The 18,435-nt window shown below is 45.9% G+C and overlaps 1 protein-coding gene across 3 annotated transcripts in view; it reads right to left on the bottom strand.

Moving 5' to 3' along the window:
- Positions 1-500: 500 nt before the first annotated feature.
- samd12 (sterile alpha motif domain containing 12) overlaps positions 501-18,435 on the bottom strand; it is a 151,429-nt gene continuing 133,494 nt past the window's right edge. For all 3 annotated transcript variants that reach the window (XM_079522599.1, XM_079522598.1, XM_079522600.1), the window contains exon 5: positions 501-1,817. In XM_079522599.1, the coding sequence (XP_079378725.1) occupies positions 1,786-1,817 (32 nt within the window). In that variant the 3' untranslated portion in view covers positions 501-1,785. The remainder of the gene's footprint in view (positions 1,818-18,435) is intronic.

Here is an 18,435-nt window from a genome sequence, read left to right as displayed (position 1 = left end):
GTCTTCATCTGCAGAGCAAAATGAATTGGCACGTCCCTTGGTTCACAAGCCCTTATGCGTTGCCAGTTCCTTTCTTCAACAGCTATTCCCCACACTCGGTTCAGCAAATCATTTCACTCACAAACCTCGAGTCCTTTTAAGGTCACCAAGGGAATTTCATTCTCACACCTCAAACCCATTTCATGTCTCTGCTTCATTTCCCCCGCTTCGTGTTTCACAATACATACAGTTTGTTTTGAGGAGTCAACTCATCTTTTAACCATACAGTACCTTGTGTGTTGCCAGTTTCTTTTCTTTTAAACTGTTGCCTTTTTCCCTCCACAGTGAAGTTCGTTCACAGTGGAGTTCTTTCACAGTGGATTTCTCCCAAACGGACAGGTTTGCTGTTTACTCCATAGCAGAGTGATCCAGAGATGACCAAACGCAGCAGTAGGAGAAAAGAGTGAATTCGAGCAAGATGGGGAGAAACTTCAGAGTCAAGCAGAGAGACACTTCAACAGTCAAGCTCAATCACTGTTTACTGAATTGGTACACAGAACACACACACACACACACACACAGATGGAAAGAGAGAAGAGAGAGAGAGACAGAAAGAGAGAGCAGACAATAACACACACATTGATGTGAAAAATGTGTCACTCTCCTACTGTACCGTTGTTGCAGTATCGTTATCGAAAGACATACAGACAAAGAACGATCAAGAGAGTGGCCCACAAAACATCTGACCGGCCCAAAGTCTTTCTACTTAACGTCCATGGAAGGGTATAGTGACCCTGTCTCAGTAGTGATTAGTGAATAACACCACCATGCACTAACTGGAGAGAGTGTCAAAGTGTCCTTGAGCAAAGATGCTGAACCCCTAATTGCTCCCAAAGTGCAGGTTGGTGCCTTGCATGGTTTCCTCCACCATCGGTGTGTGAATGGGTGAATGTAATGTACAATCCATGTGAAGCGCTTTGGATAAAAGCGCTATATAAATGCACATTTACCATTTATTTTACCATTTAGAACACACAATAAGTGCTACATACGTACATCAGGGTGCTACATATAGAGGAACATACAGGGAGGGAATAAGGCCAGGAAACTATGTTTATTATGCTCATGATGGATGGTGACGTGTCCCCCTTCTCAACATTAACACAGTGTGGGAGTGGTTTCTTCCTAAAAGCAAATCAGCACACAGACATTATACGTTTTGTTCAATTGTGAGACAATGGTCTAAAGTGCTTTTAGAAACTCCAGCCAAGCTTTTTGATGCCGGTTGCCAATGCAGAATCCATGTGGATGGGGTGTTGGCCTGGTTGCTGGCCTGCTTCTTTAAAGGTGGGGGTGTTGGAAAGGTGTAGAAGGAATAGGAGAAGAATTCCAGTTGGAAGGTTTACTGGAAATGTCATAGCGTGGGGACAAATGTAATGGAAACTACTGGTCGGGTTCCAGGAAAGGGTTCCAGGAAAGTCGTTTGGACTCTTGAGGAAATACTCGAGCCAGAACATGAGAACAGTGTGGGGACTTGTTTGTGGGGTTGTAACCGAGCGTCACTTATCTTCTAGATAAGAGCTGTGTGAGGAGGGGGGGGGGGGGGGGGGGGGGGTCAGGGGGTCAGGGGGGCCAGTGGTCACGGAGTGAGGAGTGCTGATTGCACATCCAGGGTAAGGACAGAGGGCAGGGAGGAGGCGGATCCAAGGTCCGGCTGGAGCACATCCGTGACCTGAAGGGTGTAAAGGTTGACGGCCATCTGGGTACTTGTTGTGGTGGCTGGCTGGTTTGTTCTGGTCCATCACTCTACGGTGAACCTGGAGAGCACTCCAGAGAAGCTGTGGCACAGACAGAGAGAGAGAGAGGGGGGGGGGGGGACAGAGAGAGGGGACACACACAGAGAGAGAGAGAGGGGGGGGGGGGGGGACAGAGAGAGGGGACACACACAGAGAGAGATGGGTGGGGGGGGAGACAGAGAGGGGGGACACACAGAGAGAGTGGGGTGGGGGGGGGAGACAGAGGACAAGGGAGGACAAGAAGAGTGAGGAGGAAACGGAGAAATGGAGGGAGGGAGCAGATGAAGGATGGAATGAAAAATGGAGGTGTTTGAAGTGGGAGAGCGAAGCCGATGTACGATGAAAGACAGATGCATTGAGAACATGAGAGAAGAATTGAATTGACGAATGAGGAAGTAAAGGAATTAAATAACAAAAAAAACAAAACAAATTGAAAGAAAGCAGCGTGAAGAGGGGGATGAACGGGGACAGGGGTGAACAGAGCAAGTTGACGTGGATGAGGGAGGAAATTAAGGAGTGGAGATCAAACGAAAGGGGGCCGAGATAACAACCATGGTCACAGTGAGGCAGGAAAAATGGATCCGGGGTGGTGGAGGGGCAATTAGGGGGAAAAAAGAATAAGGAGGAGAGGGAGAGATAAGAGACAGAGAGGATAAAAGACAGACGGGGATAGAATAAAAAAGGAGAGGAGACATAATTATAAAATGGCAGGAGAGAAATCGATAACGGCGGGCATCATTGTGCTCGCGGGCAGCGCAAACAGAGGGGGCGGACAGCTATAGCTTGTCTATCAAGTGCATACAGAACCATTGACGCACGCACGCACGCACGCACGCACGCACGCACGCACGCACGCACGCACGCACGCACGCACGCACGCACGCACGCACGCACGCACGCACAGCATCATTCAAGTTTAGAATGAGTCAGACTCCTGTCAGAGTATGTGATGACTGCGACTGCGTAGATAAAGAGAGACAGAGACAGACAGACAGACAGACAGACAGCACAAAGAGAGCACAATACTCTATATAGGATGAAGCAGATTTGATATTCCACGTATAATTAAATTCAAGCAAGGCAAAAATAAAAACGGAAACACTGGAGAATCATGTCAACAGAAACAGTTCTACAAATGGATGCGGAAGCCTTCCTACACAGTTCCTACATGCGCGTGAGCGCACACACACATAGTGATTGCTCCACATAAAATTCATCATCATTATCGACAAACCACAGTGCACCGAATAAAGCCCACATTTCTGCTTGTGAAGCATGTATGTAAGCACACACACACACACACACACACACACACACACACACACACACACACACACACACACACACACACACACACACACACACACACACACACACACACACACACACACACACACACACACACACACACACACACACACACACACACACAGAGATTATCTGAGTGTCTGGACCACACACACAATGGGCTGAAATTCATCACAGTCCGTAGGAGGGTCTTGACAAGCTGTCAGTGAGTTGGTGAGATTCTTTAAATCCAGCCTCCATCCCTCCCACCCCGAAGGACCCGGAGAGAATAGTCAAGGCTTGGCTCTCTGGCTTCCACTACCACATGCAAACTAGAGGCTCAAAGAGCCACTGACACAGAAATACAGGCACACAGGGAATGCATACTGTAGTCTAGTCACTCAGTATCGACATTTTAAGGATAGGTTGAGCTGTTAACACCTTGGAGGCCCGGAACTATTTAATCCATTTCATCCATGTGCCCATCATTTATAGCGCACGGACCACTTTTACCGGCGCACCGGAAGCTGGTGTGCATGTCTGTGTAGCAGCTAACAATAGCCACACCACTCTAGAGTCGATCGACAACAACGGGAGGTAATAATAAATCTATCGCGACTAGCGACTGGACCGCGGAAGGCCGTCAAACACAGGATCTTTTTTCAGAATTAGACGGGATGATTTAGATCGGGCGTTATGATCGTTTTAAGATTTTCGTTTTCGTCAGCTAAACAGGCAGGGGACATTTTCGATGACGTGTCACTTTTTGACACGTCATCGGATCGGGCAACAAGCGCTCCTAGGCTCTAGAGCGATGTGAGCGGTTTTGTTATCATTAATCTCCGTCCTATTTATCAATCTCCGGCTTGGGCACTTGACCATGACCTTGAACTTGGACGGAGAACTCCGCCCCGGGCCTCCAAGGTGTTAACTCTGGACACGCACGCACACACGCACGCATGCGCAGCAGTGAGATTATCCTGTCCTTGCCCACCACTGTGGGGTTTGAATGCTCATACCGGTGCATCCGAATACAATTGGCCAGTCTTTGGCAGGCAGGGAGGGCAATCTCTGTCGCTGACTAACAGACTCCTGCAGAGTTGTCAGAGCGCCTGTTTAGTGGGGTCTGGGACTATAGGAATAATAGCGAGTACCTACACATGTGTTACATAGTCACTGTATAGTGGGGCTTTCTGTAGTCGCGTTTTCAGTCTCTAGTCATGGTGTGGTGGGGGAGAGCAGAGCAGGCTTAGTGTCCCATTGGCCGTGGGGCTTAGTGTCCCATTGGCCGTATAGGGCTAGTCTCCCATTGGCTTAGAGGCCAGGCAATCATGAAAATCCTGCCACTACACCACGCGACTAGACTAGAAAGTCTGATCATTGATCAAGCAAGCTGATAAAAAAACAGCCTAAATGTTGTTTCTTCTAAGCGGCCTCGATGTCACACGTATCAGTTGTTTGTGGTCTTACTGTGGCTAACTGTGTATAAACTAAAAAGGGAAAAGAAAAAGAGCATGGCCGCATCATCACACTATTAGTCTGCATTACTCAGTAAAAAGTCAACATTTTGAATAGTGAAGCACTTGTTGTGAAGCACTTTATGACTCTGATGTCTGTGAAAGCTGCTCTATAAATAAAATGCACTTACTTATTTACTTCTAAATTAGTCTATCTACTTACTTTAAGTAGTCTTAAAAGTACAACCAGGTCGCGTGCACGCATCCGCCTGGGTGACGGCAGATTGCTGGGTGAGTGCTGGCGCTTTGGAATGGGGGGGTCAAATCAGCATATGGAATAAATTCTGTACTGGCCATATATGGAGCGTGTCTTGAGTGTAGAGGGTTTGATGAGGTCAGATCAACATATGGAATGAATTCTGTACTGGCCATATATGGAGTGTGTCTTGAGTGTAGAGGGCTTGATGAGGTCAGATCAACATATGGAATGTCAGAACAGGAAGGACAGGCTTTTTTTGGTTCCAGTTCCGAACTAACTTTCAGGGTTCGAAACCAATTCATTTTCAGTGGAAACACTCTCAACTGGTTCAATAAACTCTCAACTGGTTCAATAAACTCTCAACTGGTTCAATAAACTCTCAACTGGTTCAATAAACTCTCAACTGGTTCAAAAAAAAGAACCGAATCGGTTCAACCCTGTGGTTCACAAATCTCCACACATTATTAGTAACTTACTATCAAAAACGATTGGACAGGAAGGCCTTTCCATCATTAAACTATCTATGTTTTGTTTTGTTATGTTATAAATTAATTTAATATTTTACATTTGACCCTACTTTGTTTTGTTCTTCTTATATCGTTTACTAATGCTGTGCAATGACTGCTTACAGATATACAGTAGAAACACACGCCCCCACACAAACATACCATGTTTTCTCTCTGGCTACACATGTATAGACAAATTATCCTGAGGTAGTGGTGAATGGAGAGCAGCCAACGTTCAGTGACACAAACTGTATTTCCAATTCATGTCAATGTAGGTAAATCTCTCTCTCTGTCTCTCTGTCTCTCTCTCTCATGCATAGAAATTGTGCAGGAACACTTAGTCAGTATAGTCACAAACAAAAAACACGCACACACAAACACCCACAAACACAAAAAAAAATGTTCTGCATTTAAATTTCAAGGATACTTTGTTATTATAATTCATGAAAAACATGCAGCTGCTGTTGTGATACTATGGTATGGGGCCATTTCATTTACAAGACTAATCTTATAAACCATCTCTCATGAACTAGATTTTAATTATAAAAGAACCTGGGAAAAGCCTACTAAAAAGGTGGTGATTATTGTCCAGTGCACAGTAAAAACGATAATTTAAGTCTGGACTCAAATGGACCCTTACGGTCCATTTACACTCTCTCAGGAGTTCAATTAACATAGAGGATTTTAACGTGTGCTGCCTGTCTCAATGTTCAAGGACAAAACAGAGGAAATTAGTCTGGAAATGAATTCCAGCTCCATTCTTTACAAAGATTTGTATAATCTGCAAAACCCACATGAAAAAGGTCAGTGTGTGACTGAGGATTTGACTGTGCGCGACATGTGTGTGTAAGTGTGTGCCTGTATGCACACTCAAACGTGTCATGTCTACAAGTGTGTGTGTGTGTGTGTGTGTGTGTGTGTGTGTGTGTGTGTGTGTGTGTGTGTGTGTGTGTGTGTGTGCGCGGGGACTACTAAATTCACTTATCACATTCACCTCTCAAACCTCTCAAAGTAGTGGACCTAGCATTGAATCCTGCGGTGTGTGCCTGGGTCCATGACTTCTTGTCTGCCAGACCCCAGGTGCACAGGACCCCACCGGCACCTTCACCCTCAATATAGGAGTTCCCCATGGTTGCATACTGAGCCCACCCACTGCTGTAGTCCTCCCTATCACTCACGACTGGAGAGAGAGCGAGTGCATTTTCCAGCAGCGGCCAACTGCCAATAACAGCCGCGGCAGTGTTTCCTCATTAGTCCGACCCCCTACCCCAAACGCTAACCTGCACACACATTTTTTTAAAAGGGGACAATCCCTGCATTGACAATGACACGATGCTGACGGGCGCCCGATGGCTGCAGTGGCACCCCGCCGTGACTGTGAGAGCCCCCCCCCCCCCCCCCATGTTTCGGTTACTCTTGATTACTTGAGTTTTGGATTAATAACATAATCACAAATCACCCTGTGGTGTTTTACGAGTGTTTTCTCTTGATATGGCTCTGCACAAGTTCATTGTTTGATGTTTGAAATTCTGTGATCTGTGTTTGCGTTTCTATTTTGTTGATGTTTGTATATACGTGATTTAAAAAAAGCATAATACAAAGCTGAACAGAACAAAGGACATTCGTGACCCGAGAAGATGACGGATAAAGCTAATGGTATAAACTCGATTCCCCATGCACTGACTAGAACTGTATGCCCCCTGAAATCAGCCACTTCAAAGCCACACATTAGCAGCAGTGTGACACACGCAGCCCTCAACAACACACCCCACCACGACCTCTGTGATGATCTCGCCTCACGACGCCACAGAGCAGAAAGCAGAGAGATGACGGCAGATGCAGCCAAGAGAACGAGGAGCACGGAGAGGAGGCTTGTGATATTAGGGAGTTTGGGAAGAGAGCGACTTCCAGTGGTTTGTTGGCTGGTTCTCAACGTGATGGGGTCCATTTGGTTCCACTGTCAGAGTATTTTACAGTGTAGTTTGGAGTCCCTGAGATGAACATCGTCTACGTAAAGCGTATGGAACTGGGGGTACAAGGGTTTTAGAATCAGTGTCTTAATACCATCATATTAGATTCTACTGGTGGTCGCTATGGTCGCATATGGGAACATGTGACTTAGGAGACAGAATATAGATCAAAAGGGCTTTATTTGTCACTCACTCATACAAGCAGTGAGATATTTTATAATTAACAGACGGAAAAGCGAGGACGCAAATTGTGATTGGCCGGAATGAGATGATGCATGATGTATGATCATAAGAGCGCCCCTCACTTCACACGGGTGTGTGATTTTTACTCAGTGGAGCACCCGGTATTATGTTTTCTGCATTGTCTTCAATGTTGAAAAGGTATGCTGCTGTAGGTATGGCTAGCCTGTCGGTCCTTCCCAACAAAGCCTTCTCAGGTGTGGCCGTGGATTAAGCGTCTGACCTCAGAGGGACATGATGGCTGTAACCGATATATGCACCATTATGCTAAGCCGCAGTGGTTCCCAAACATTTTAGCCTGTGACCCAAAAGAGAAATAATTATACATTCCCCCGGGACCGCAACTTAAGAGAAGATTTGCGCCGCATTGTGAGCTTGTAGATCGGTTATTTTCAATTGCTGGTACCATATTTTTTAAATTAAAACTGCACGAAACACAGTAATCTAAAAAGAACACAAAATCCATTGCCTTTCCTCATGACTATAAACTAACAACAACGGGAGCAGGATGGGGAGTGGGAGTCATTTTGAGTGGGAGCGGGATGGGATCTGGAGTCATTCTACCAGGAGTGGGACGGGGTGGGAGTTTTTCCTGTGGGAGTGGGCTGGGACAGGAGTGAACATCCACTCCCGTGTCAGTCTCTATAGTCCCGACCCACTGTTTGGGAAACAGTCCAGTAGACCTACAGGCTCTCCGTGACAGCAGTAGATGTCGCAGCCAAGGCGTGTTGCAGTTCATCTGCATCACATTCTGTACTGTATGCTCTCAGGCTCTGAGAGAATATGTTTAGGAAGGAACTCTATAATATGACAGAGTTGCACACATCACTCGTACACAAACGCCTTCACACTCGCCCACATATCACATCACAGAGACGCCTTCACACACCACCCACATGTAACACATTGCGTCACATACACACGCACGCAGAGGGAGGCATTAAGAGGTGGGATATTGTTTTGAGCCTCATGCAGTGCCCCCCCTCACATAGGGTTTTGTTTTGAGCCTCATGCAGTGCCCCCCCTCACATAGGGTTTTAGGGAGGCTCGTCTTTCAGACTGCATTCAAAATAGGTCATCGAGCTCTCTCTGCGGTTGCTTTGCTTGCTAGCACGCTTCCTTCTTTTCCTGCCCTGATTTCACAAACATAAACAACTGACAGGAAGTTTTCCTCCATCCCCCCGCCCCCACCCCCATCTCTCTCTCTCTCTCTCTCTCTCTCTCTCCCCCACCCCTCTCTCAAACAAAACTTCACATCAGCATAACCCAGCGAGGTTAAGTAAATCAGTCTATTTTATGCATGCATGTACTGCATCTCTCTCTCTTTCTCTTGCGTCTCTCTCTGTGTGTGTGTGTGTGTGTGTGTGTGTGTGTGTGTGTGTGTGTGTGTGTGTGTGTGTGTGTGTGTGTGAAAGAGTGTGTGTTGTTTGTTGTCAATGTTCTTCTTTTGTTATTCCATCTACTCAGTCACATGCACCATAGCCGTTTGTTGGAGCTCATTTTCGACAACTCACCAACTATAGACCGTCATGAACACTCGCTGCAAAGTCAAGGCACGCGCGCACACTTTCCTTTTCGGAATCAGGTGACCCGTGAAGAGCTCTACTCCAGGGAAGCTAAACGATCTAGACCCACTCAAGCAAAAGTGCAGTTAAAAACCTAAGTTAAAAATATGGAAGATATTGATTGAATTAATGACTTGGCAATGTCCTACAACCAAGTCTCAGACCCACACAAACTAAATATGTCTCAGAAACTCTGAGGAAGGTCTACAGCTTTAAATACGTCTGTTTGCTTATGCTGTGCTGCATGCTTATTTGCGAGCTCTGACAACTTCATTTGCTATTTTTGTGCCTTATTAGGTCGGCACCCGTCATACTCTTTGAGTTGATATGTCACACTTTGCCTAGTGTGTGTAGTATGTTAGGCCAGAAGGCACTGATTGAAAATAGTGAAAACACTGGAAAATCACTGAAAAAGATGGCCAGAGCGTACCTGGTGCAGAAACGAGGTGGGTGTTTTATTCACCTTTTACACACATAGATCCGAGGATCAAAATTAAACGAAAGCATTTACAACAGGAACGATTGGCCTGGGTCTCACACCTCCACAGTCATACCTTGACTGATCTGGCAGTGGCAGGTCTCCCTACTTATAGGCTAAGCCCCTCCCACTGGACCATACCAAATCCTAACGGAATCCACAATTACACCAGTTAATTTCACCATGTCCAGAGACATTACATTTCTCAATACACATTTTAGAGTGTCACACATTACTCAAAATATCCACACAATATAAACACAATTAGAGTACTCAATTTACCACTATACACAAAACCAATGTTGGTATGTTCCCCACACAAACCCACAGTTGGTATGCTCCCTAAACTGGAGCCAACAACCAATCAACAATCAAGCATCAAACAAATGGAAACAATATACATAAAGTCAAACAAAGCTCATTCTCTGCAACATAAACCATAAAGAATAATTCAGAGTTCAACCCTGTTTGTTAAGTTCTGTGTTAGTGGCAGGCTGAACTGCCACAGTTGAGCACGCCAGGCCTTGTTCCCCACTAAAAAACTAAACAGACTTATTAGGAGGGGAAAACAAAACAACGTTGACCCTAGTCTTTGTATTGAATGAGAGTAGGGTGGAAAGCAACTGTGGTTTGGCAGGAGAAATATTATAAATGGGAGGAATTATGCAGACATAAAAAGGGCACTTTCTTCTATGAAGGCAAACACTCCTATATTTTATGCACCTGTTTGGTTCTGACTGTTTGAGGGATGTGAGAAGACGGGGTGGTTAGTTGAAGAAGACTGGATAGAAAATGGAAACGTATAAGTTATTGTAGAACTCAGCACATGCACACAGAGCATGGCTCAATGATGCCAATTCCTTTTCTTGCTCAGCAGGGCCCCTCTTACTTTGCTCATTACAGTTACTTAATTTTACTGCTTTTAGCGAGAGGAAATCGTCCTCACTGTGGCCTCCAGGACTTAAACATGGCAATGGAAAAAAGAGACAACAGCGTAACGATATAAACAAATTCATCACAGATAGCACAGATGTACGCATATGTGCGTTGTGTGCGTGCGCACAAGTGCGTGCGTGCGTGCCTCCAGTGCTGGTCGTTAGATGTTTGATGGTGTTGCATAGAATCCACCGATTTTACCATGATTACCACATTGACGCAATTCACCCGAGTGCTGTCATCACAATGAGCCGTATATGTGCAGAATATACTACTGCATGTTGCTCGCGGAGAAGAGAATGGCTCCCGTAGGGGAGCCACCCAAGTGTTTGTGTGTGCGTGTGTGTGTGTGCAAATATTATGACTTGTGGTTGTATGACTAAAGCTGGGATTAATTGTTAATATATTGAATTACAAAGCTCATTTTAGCTCTCGTGTTCCGGTTTCAGCCCAATGCTCAAAGAAGAATGTGCACTATGGATGGATGCCTCTACGCATCAGCCCGCTGTTCCAAGTTAGAAAATGTTAATTCGTTGATTGCGAGACTGGAGCTGTAGCTCACGTCGTCGCCGAGTGCTCCATCATCGTCACAGGAATCCGTTCAAGCTCCAGTTCATTCTCTCGCTCTTTTATATGCTAGTTAGAGAGGCAGGAACAAGGGCTGGGGTAGGGGGGGGGGGCAGAGTCATCGAGAGGAGAGAGAGAGAGAGAGAGAGAGAGAGAGTGCGACACAGCGTGAGAGAGCTATGAACCACGCCAAGCTCGCAGGTTTATCCTGACACTGATAAATACCTGAGGAATGGGAGGCCGTCGAGAGCTCGGCTACGCCATCATTAACCTTGTAAAACCTCAGCCCACGCCTGGTGATTAACGACACCCCATTATGTGCTATTAAAACAGCCGCACAGGAGGGTCCCCTCGCCCATACCAAAACAGCACAATGCTGCAAAAGAAAACGACAGCGTCTTGGAGAGAGAGCTTTCCAGTGAGCATTGATCCCATATAGGCCAGGGGACCCGGGCTGAAAAACATCAGGCCCTTACATTATACATAGGGCTGCAAAACAATTCGCTTTGCAGATCCGGAAACCGCCTGGCACGGCCCAACCCCCTCCGCACCGCTCCGGCTGCTCTTTCTGCGTTTCTGCCACTTGCATGTTTCCCCTCCCTGTGTTGTTCAAAAGGCCCCTTATTGTTTATCACAATGGAAGTCTGTGGAGTCCCCAAAGAGGACTCCGCGATAAGCTAAATACTCTGACACAGAAAGGAGGGCTTTACCATATGAAAGGCAGCGTAGCGCAGAAAGGAGAGAGGAAGAGACACGGACCAAAAAAAAATGAAGAGGGGAATAGCAGAACGGATAAAGAAGGGAAAAGATAGGAGGTGCCAATACAGGGTGGAGACGCGGAAAAAAAGACGGTGAGAGTGGAGAAGAGATGGGGGAGGAGGGAGGGGGTAGGAGAAAGAGAGTGCTGTATTCCCTCATGTGGGTTCTCTCTGTTCGCTGTTCACAGCTCCTGCACCGAGGATTACTGCATTTACACTTCAGCTTAAAAATAGCCCCCCCGTGATAATTTATTTAGCTGGAGAGCGCACCATCCACCATTGTGCTCTGAGAGAATAGTTTTTCCTCTGTCTGTCTCTCTCTCTCTCCCTCTTTCTCCTTTAAAGGTATATTCAGTGATTTGACTTAATTCAAATATCACTTATTTTTTCTTTTTTTCTGGATAGTCCTCCCTACTATAGAGTGTGCTGACCATATAAGGAGTTCCTCCCTGTCCCCAGTGAGCCCCTGGGGTCAAAAAACCCTAGTTTCAGTTTTGGTGGCGGGTGGCAAAACCTTCATCCAATCAGGATGAGTGGGGCCTTCCTCCAATCATGATCGAGTGGGGGCGGGCCTTGGTGCACGTACTGTTGGTCTGTTGCACTTCCCCCCCACTGTAGAGCATGCATGTGCACATTTTGTTACCGGGGCGGACTGGGTGGTTTTCCAAATCACCCAAATCACTGAATGCTCCTTTAACTACGATATACTCTCTCTCCCTTACTTCATCTATCACTCACTGCATTTCAAATGTGGTGCTTGCTGTCTCATCCGTCTCTAAACGTCCTGCTCGCAGAGGAATTCAGCGGCGCCCGTTCATTCTCACCTACTAGGAATCACAATCAACAGAACACAGTGTGAGCTCAGATGTCCTAATTCAGTGGTTTTCAACCAGTGGTACGGGGACCACCAGTGCTCCTTGGGGGGGTTCCAGGTGGTCCCCAGCTAAATGATGGAGAGTTGGTAACCAAATGGACCCATAGATCTTTAACTCTTGAGAGCGTAAAATGAACCTAAACGGCTCTCAAGAGTTTACAAGAACTCTACACAATTAGAGAATATAAAATAATGATTTGCCTGTTTGCCTGTTATCTCTCCTAATGGTACCAACATCAACACAGCATGGAATTGTGGACACAATCTCATCCAACGATAGCAAAATATCATTTTAGTTTTGGGTAAAATCTCTTCAAATGGTGGTCTGTGGCTCAAATGCCGAATAAATAATGGACATTCATATGAATAATGGTTGAAAAGCACGGTCCCATGACAGAACCGCATGCTTCGCTCATTAGCTGCACAACTGCACTTTGACACTGCATGGTCCAATTAGCTCCTATGGGGCCACCAATATGCCCTTAAAGCTCAAATTGATAACAATGTGTATCAAAGAGACAATGTATCATCACACCACACTCCCGTTTGCCCTTGGGTTACGCATGTTTAAACCTCGTTTCAAAAACAAGACCCCGCCTTCAAATCATCCGGGCGAGTACGAGCGAGGGCGTATAGTTCAAAGTCAACAGGCTCTTCCAACGACGAGATCACGATGGGGGGGCGAAAAGACAAAAAGGCTCCGTTGCTGTTTTAGAGCAGGAAAAGTGCTTCAGTAGCCGAGGTTAAAGGGAGATCATCAGTCTTCACAGTACAGCGAATCTCATTTTCCACAGAAATGTGATGAGTCGACAACCGGGGCAGTGATGTGGATGGCACCGGCGGGGCGGGGGTCTCCCAACGAGGAAGGAATAACTGTGTTCGTACTCAGCAGTTTCCATCTCTCTCTCTCTCTCTCTCTCTCTCTCTCTCTCTCTCTCTCTCTCTCCCTCTCTCTCTAGCACTATAAGGCAAACTTGATGTTTGTGGGCGTGTATGCTGATGACCTCACATTGACATCTATCATTCCTCTCTCCATCTGCTTCTTCTGCCAAGTGTGAGTACACCGTTAAATCCTGAGTGTTTATCCAATTCTAAAGAGTGGAAAAAAATGCACCCATATGGGTCAAAATAATGCTCAGGATTATGACGTGTACTAGTATCTCTGTAGTAGATCATGGTGGATAGGACGGGTGCATGTCTTTGGTCCGACGTACTAACAGTCAGACACTACTTTGGTCCGACGTCCTACCCCAAAACCCAAACCTAACCCTAACCGCACGCAGGAGCCATGGGTGAGTCTTAACCGGCCACGCATGTGTCTTAACCGGCCAGGCATGTGTCTTAACTGGCCACATAGGGGTCTTAACCGGCCACGCATGTGTCTTAACTGGCCACATAGGGGTCTTAACCGGCCACGCATGTGTCTTAACTGGCCACATAGGGGTCTTAACCGGCCACGCATGTGTCTTAACTGGCCACATAGGGGTCTTAACCGGCCACGCATGTGTCTTAACTGGCCACATAGGGGTCTTAACCGGCCACGTATGTCGGAGCTACGGGCGAGTTTTAACTGGCCACGTAGGGGTCTTAACCGGCCACGCATGTGTCTTAACCGGCCACGCATGTGTCTTAACCGGCCACGTATGTCGGAGGTACGGGTCAGTTTTAACCGGCCACGCATGTGTCTTAACCGGCCACGCATGTCGGAGCTACGGGTGAGTTTTAACTGGCCACATATGTCAGATTGTTGGTACGTTGGACTAACATCTGCCCCCTGGATAGGACACAGCGGTTAGCATTGTCTCACGTTCAAGTGCAAATAACACTGGGGACGTTGTACGGTGTACTGTGGAACGCACAGTCGCGCACGCACGCACACACGCACACACACACACACACACACACACACACACACACACACACACACACACACACACACACACACACACACACACACACACACACACACACACACACACACACACACACACACACACACACACACACACACACACACACACACACACACACACACACACACACACACACACACGGTGGCAGTTTATTTGGGGGTAGAATCATACTTTGCATTTGAGAAATTACTTTTGGCATACTTCAACAAGGACGACAAGACATTATCTCTCATGTTTTCGCCCGGCGTTTCCATTTAATTTGGCTGCTCGGTGCATTCATCTGTCCCTTACGACGCCATCGTCATTGACAGCATCGTTATCCTCCCTCGCCATGGCAACAACAGCATCGTTGAGCTGGAGGCCCGGATCGCCCAGGCAACTAAACTAATATCCCTTTTCAATCTAAACTAAATGGGAGGTGCATTAAACAAAATGATCCAGCAGAGTCTCTCTCCGGGGTGCGCTTGTGTACACACTGATAAACTTGGAAACGGGAACAATAAAATCCTCCCACTCAGCCATATAAACCAACCGCCGTGCATAGCAAATTTCATTTTCCTCTCTACTGAAAACTTTTCACTTTTATTCCCCTTGAGCGGCTCCGGGGTTTTTCTAGTTTAAACTAATTTGCTCGTCTTGTAATTAAATAAGAAATCAATTCTACCAACAATTAGTTCCACAGTAGCAAGCTAATGGTACTTGTTTCTGGGTGCATATGTGCGTGTCTTTGTGCGATTGTGCACTTGATGTGTGCACGAGGTGTACGTGTGAACACTAATGAATAATCTGAGCGCACATGTGTGTTATGTGGGTGTTCTGTTGTGGGTGAGGCTGATTGCAAATGATTTCACCAGTTTTACTTGGCAGACAGAGGCAACAAACAGTGCATATTTTTGGACATAATTATCACGTTCTATCACATCTATCTGAGTTGATTACTCTCTAAAATGAGATGAGGCATCTCAAGGGGCTCATCCTTTCAATAAAAGGTATACTACATTCTGTCTCGATATCTAACTATACTAACTGTTTACTTGTAGTAATTGTACAAACTAATTTACGTAAAAGAGGAATATCTAGATATAATATGGACATATCGGTCAGATTGGCGGTTCTGGACAACCGCAAAACCAATCGATGTCGGGCACCACACTCCCTTGAGTCCTTGCCGATGCACGTACCGGGCCGAGTCTGAAGTTGGTTGGTACCATATAGGCACTTGACCATATATGGGCAAAACGTATGTTTTGCGTGAATTAAATAACATTCGCGGGTCACGTTACATAACCGATTTTTCACTTCTGGTCCTTTGTTTGTCAGTGAATGGCTGAAAAGACGCTCCACCGTTCAATTGCATTTGTGGCGTGTGCGGGAAAGGAACCCTGCCACTAGATGGCAGAGATGGCGGCAAAATGTAACATTCGCAGGATTACAGACTATTGCAATACTCTTGATCTCTAATGTTCTTTATTTTTAAGGTGGAGCTCAAGTTCCCTCATGGCATTTTTATGGAAAAGAAGTGACAGTTGGCACCATGTGCGTTGACACTTGCATGCAACGTACGCATGTTAAGTGCATGCAGTTCCTCAAAATTAAATCAGGGTTAAGTGATCATGTATTTGGTGCGTGGCCTCAACAAGCAGACAGCATAATACAGTACATTTACCAGCTGGGGGGTCTGAACAGATGAAGAGGCCCCCCTGGATTCCCAGCGGGACCATACAGTACCTGTCGCCTCAATGCCACACTGCCCTTGAGCTAGACACCTTAACCTTTAGAACACTGCACACACGGTGTAATGCACGTCACACCAAGCAGGATGTGTGTAAAATGGTATTATGTCAGATGTCAGGGTGGCTCGGTCCCAGTGGATATGGGGGATGCGTGGGTGGCACCGTGGCGTGGCGTGGGGGGGGGGTTAATCTGCAGCGGAGGCATGTGATGAATATTCACAGGGCCTGACGTTGACACACAAATAGTAAGGTGGTGAAGTACCACCTGGTTGGGGCTGATAGACCGTTGCTAGTCTCGCGTGGCCAGTCTGTTGCCTCCCAAAATCTTTAAATGCTTCCCGGTCAACGGAAGCGCTTTCTATTAGCAAGCGGAAGTGAAGCCTCCACCCCACTTCTGTTTCGTCGTTCAAATATATCCTAATATAAATTAAAAATAATCAAAAGCATATAGCTTGCTAGAAATGGAAATGAAAAAATAAGATCTAAAAATATTTTTTAAATATATCTTTGTGAATGGAAATGACAAACAGATTACTCAGATTGCGGGAGGTGTGAGTAGTTCTGGCTATGCAAGACTATGCAGTTCAGTTGCTAACCACCACTAGGCCTAATGCTGCAAAGCCCCATGCAGGTCCCAGCATAGTTTTAGTCAGGATAGTAATGGCAGTCTTATACTGAGGGTTTGTACATGTTGGCATGTGTGTGTTCGACTATATGCACATGCAGCGTTGTAGCGTTGGTATGTGTTTCCATGTGTAAGAGTGTGTGTGTGTGTGTGTGTGTGTGTGTGTGTGTGTGTGTGTATGTGAGTGTGAGTGTGTGTGTGTGTGTGTGTTTTATGGGTGTGTGCAGTGGCTGCTGTGCTCTGCGGGGCAGTAGCTCTCTCCAGTGTCTACCTGTAGCTTTGCAATGAGTCAACATTGTGCTCTGGATGCAGAGGGAGGCTAATGCTCAATTTGTATGCTGTCGTATGGAGGTGGCCATGCGACAAGCTCACGACGCGTCGTCGCAAACCGGCTATTTTCAGCGCCGACAACAGCACACAACCACGTATGAATCAGGCTAATGAGTTGTTGGCCAGCTGCTTTGTCTGCCAGTCCATCAGGCATGCACAGCCAGTGGGGTTAACAAGGCAACCCTAGCAACAATACAGTAAACAATTGACATACTAGCCAAGATGGTTTAAATGTACTACTTATTTGAAAAGTTGGAAATAAGAGAACAGTTTGTCTCGAACCCTGACCTCTGAGTATCCACTGAAGTACAGCTCACTGAAGAATGAAATCGTTTTGTTCCAGGGATAAATCAATTTTTATTCTTTTTATTTTTTACACCACAGCAACAGAACTGGATTTGCTATAATGTTCGTTTCAGTGCACACAATTAGCTACTCATCTATTGCCAAGGAAATAGCTTTAGAACATTCAAATAGCTTTAGAACATTAAATAGCATTTCCTGGCTCATACAGAAACATTTTCGTCTTCACAAATCCTGATTGAACTGTCTGAGGCCATGAGATTAATGCAATTGTTCAATTATTATAATTAATGGAATTTCCATTTTAATCAGGTCAGTTGAAGGCTATACTATTTATTGTCCTCCAAGTACCCTGGTATTAGCTAGCTGGACTGACTACGGTTGATGTAGCAAATGCAACTGTATATGAACGCTAAAGTTAATGATGAATGCTATACATTTTTAAGTGAATTACTGCACACCGATTGCAATAATGATTTATTAAAATAGATCGATATTTCAGTCGCAAGAACCTTTCTCACGATAACCCAACGATAGTAAATACAGCCAATAATTCCAATAATCATCCACAGCTGTGTTGGAGTTGTCCATAAGTGCACACACGCACACGTACGCGTGCACACACACACGCACGCCACTTGAACATAATTGAACATGAAACATCCTTGAACACAATTCACATACTACACAATCTTTTCAAAGCTACCCAAAAGTCGCTGTCTCCTGTCAATCATTTTCAGCTGGTCATGAATTGATGGTACTCCAAACAAGAAAGCCACGTATAGTTGTACATCAAGCTGGGTGGAAGACTTTCTCTTTTGTCATCAAGTCACATGGACAAAAATCATGCTTTCTGTAC

Source organism: Electrona antarctica (assembly GCF_951216825.1).
Source record: "Electrona antarctica genome assembly, chromosome: 15".
NCBI lineage: Eukaryota > Metazoa > Chordata > Actinopteri > Myctophiformes > Myctophidae > Electrona > Electrona antarctica.
This window is presented reverse-complemented; position numbering and strand designations above follow the sequence as displayed.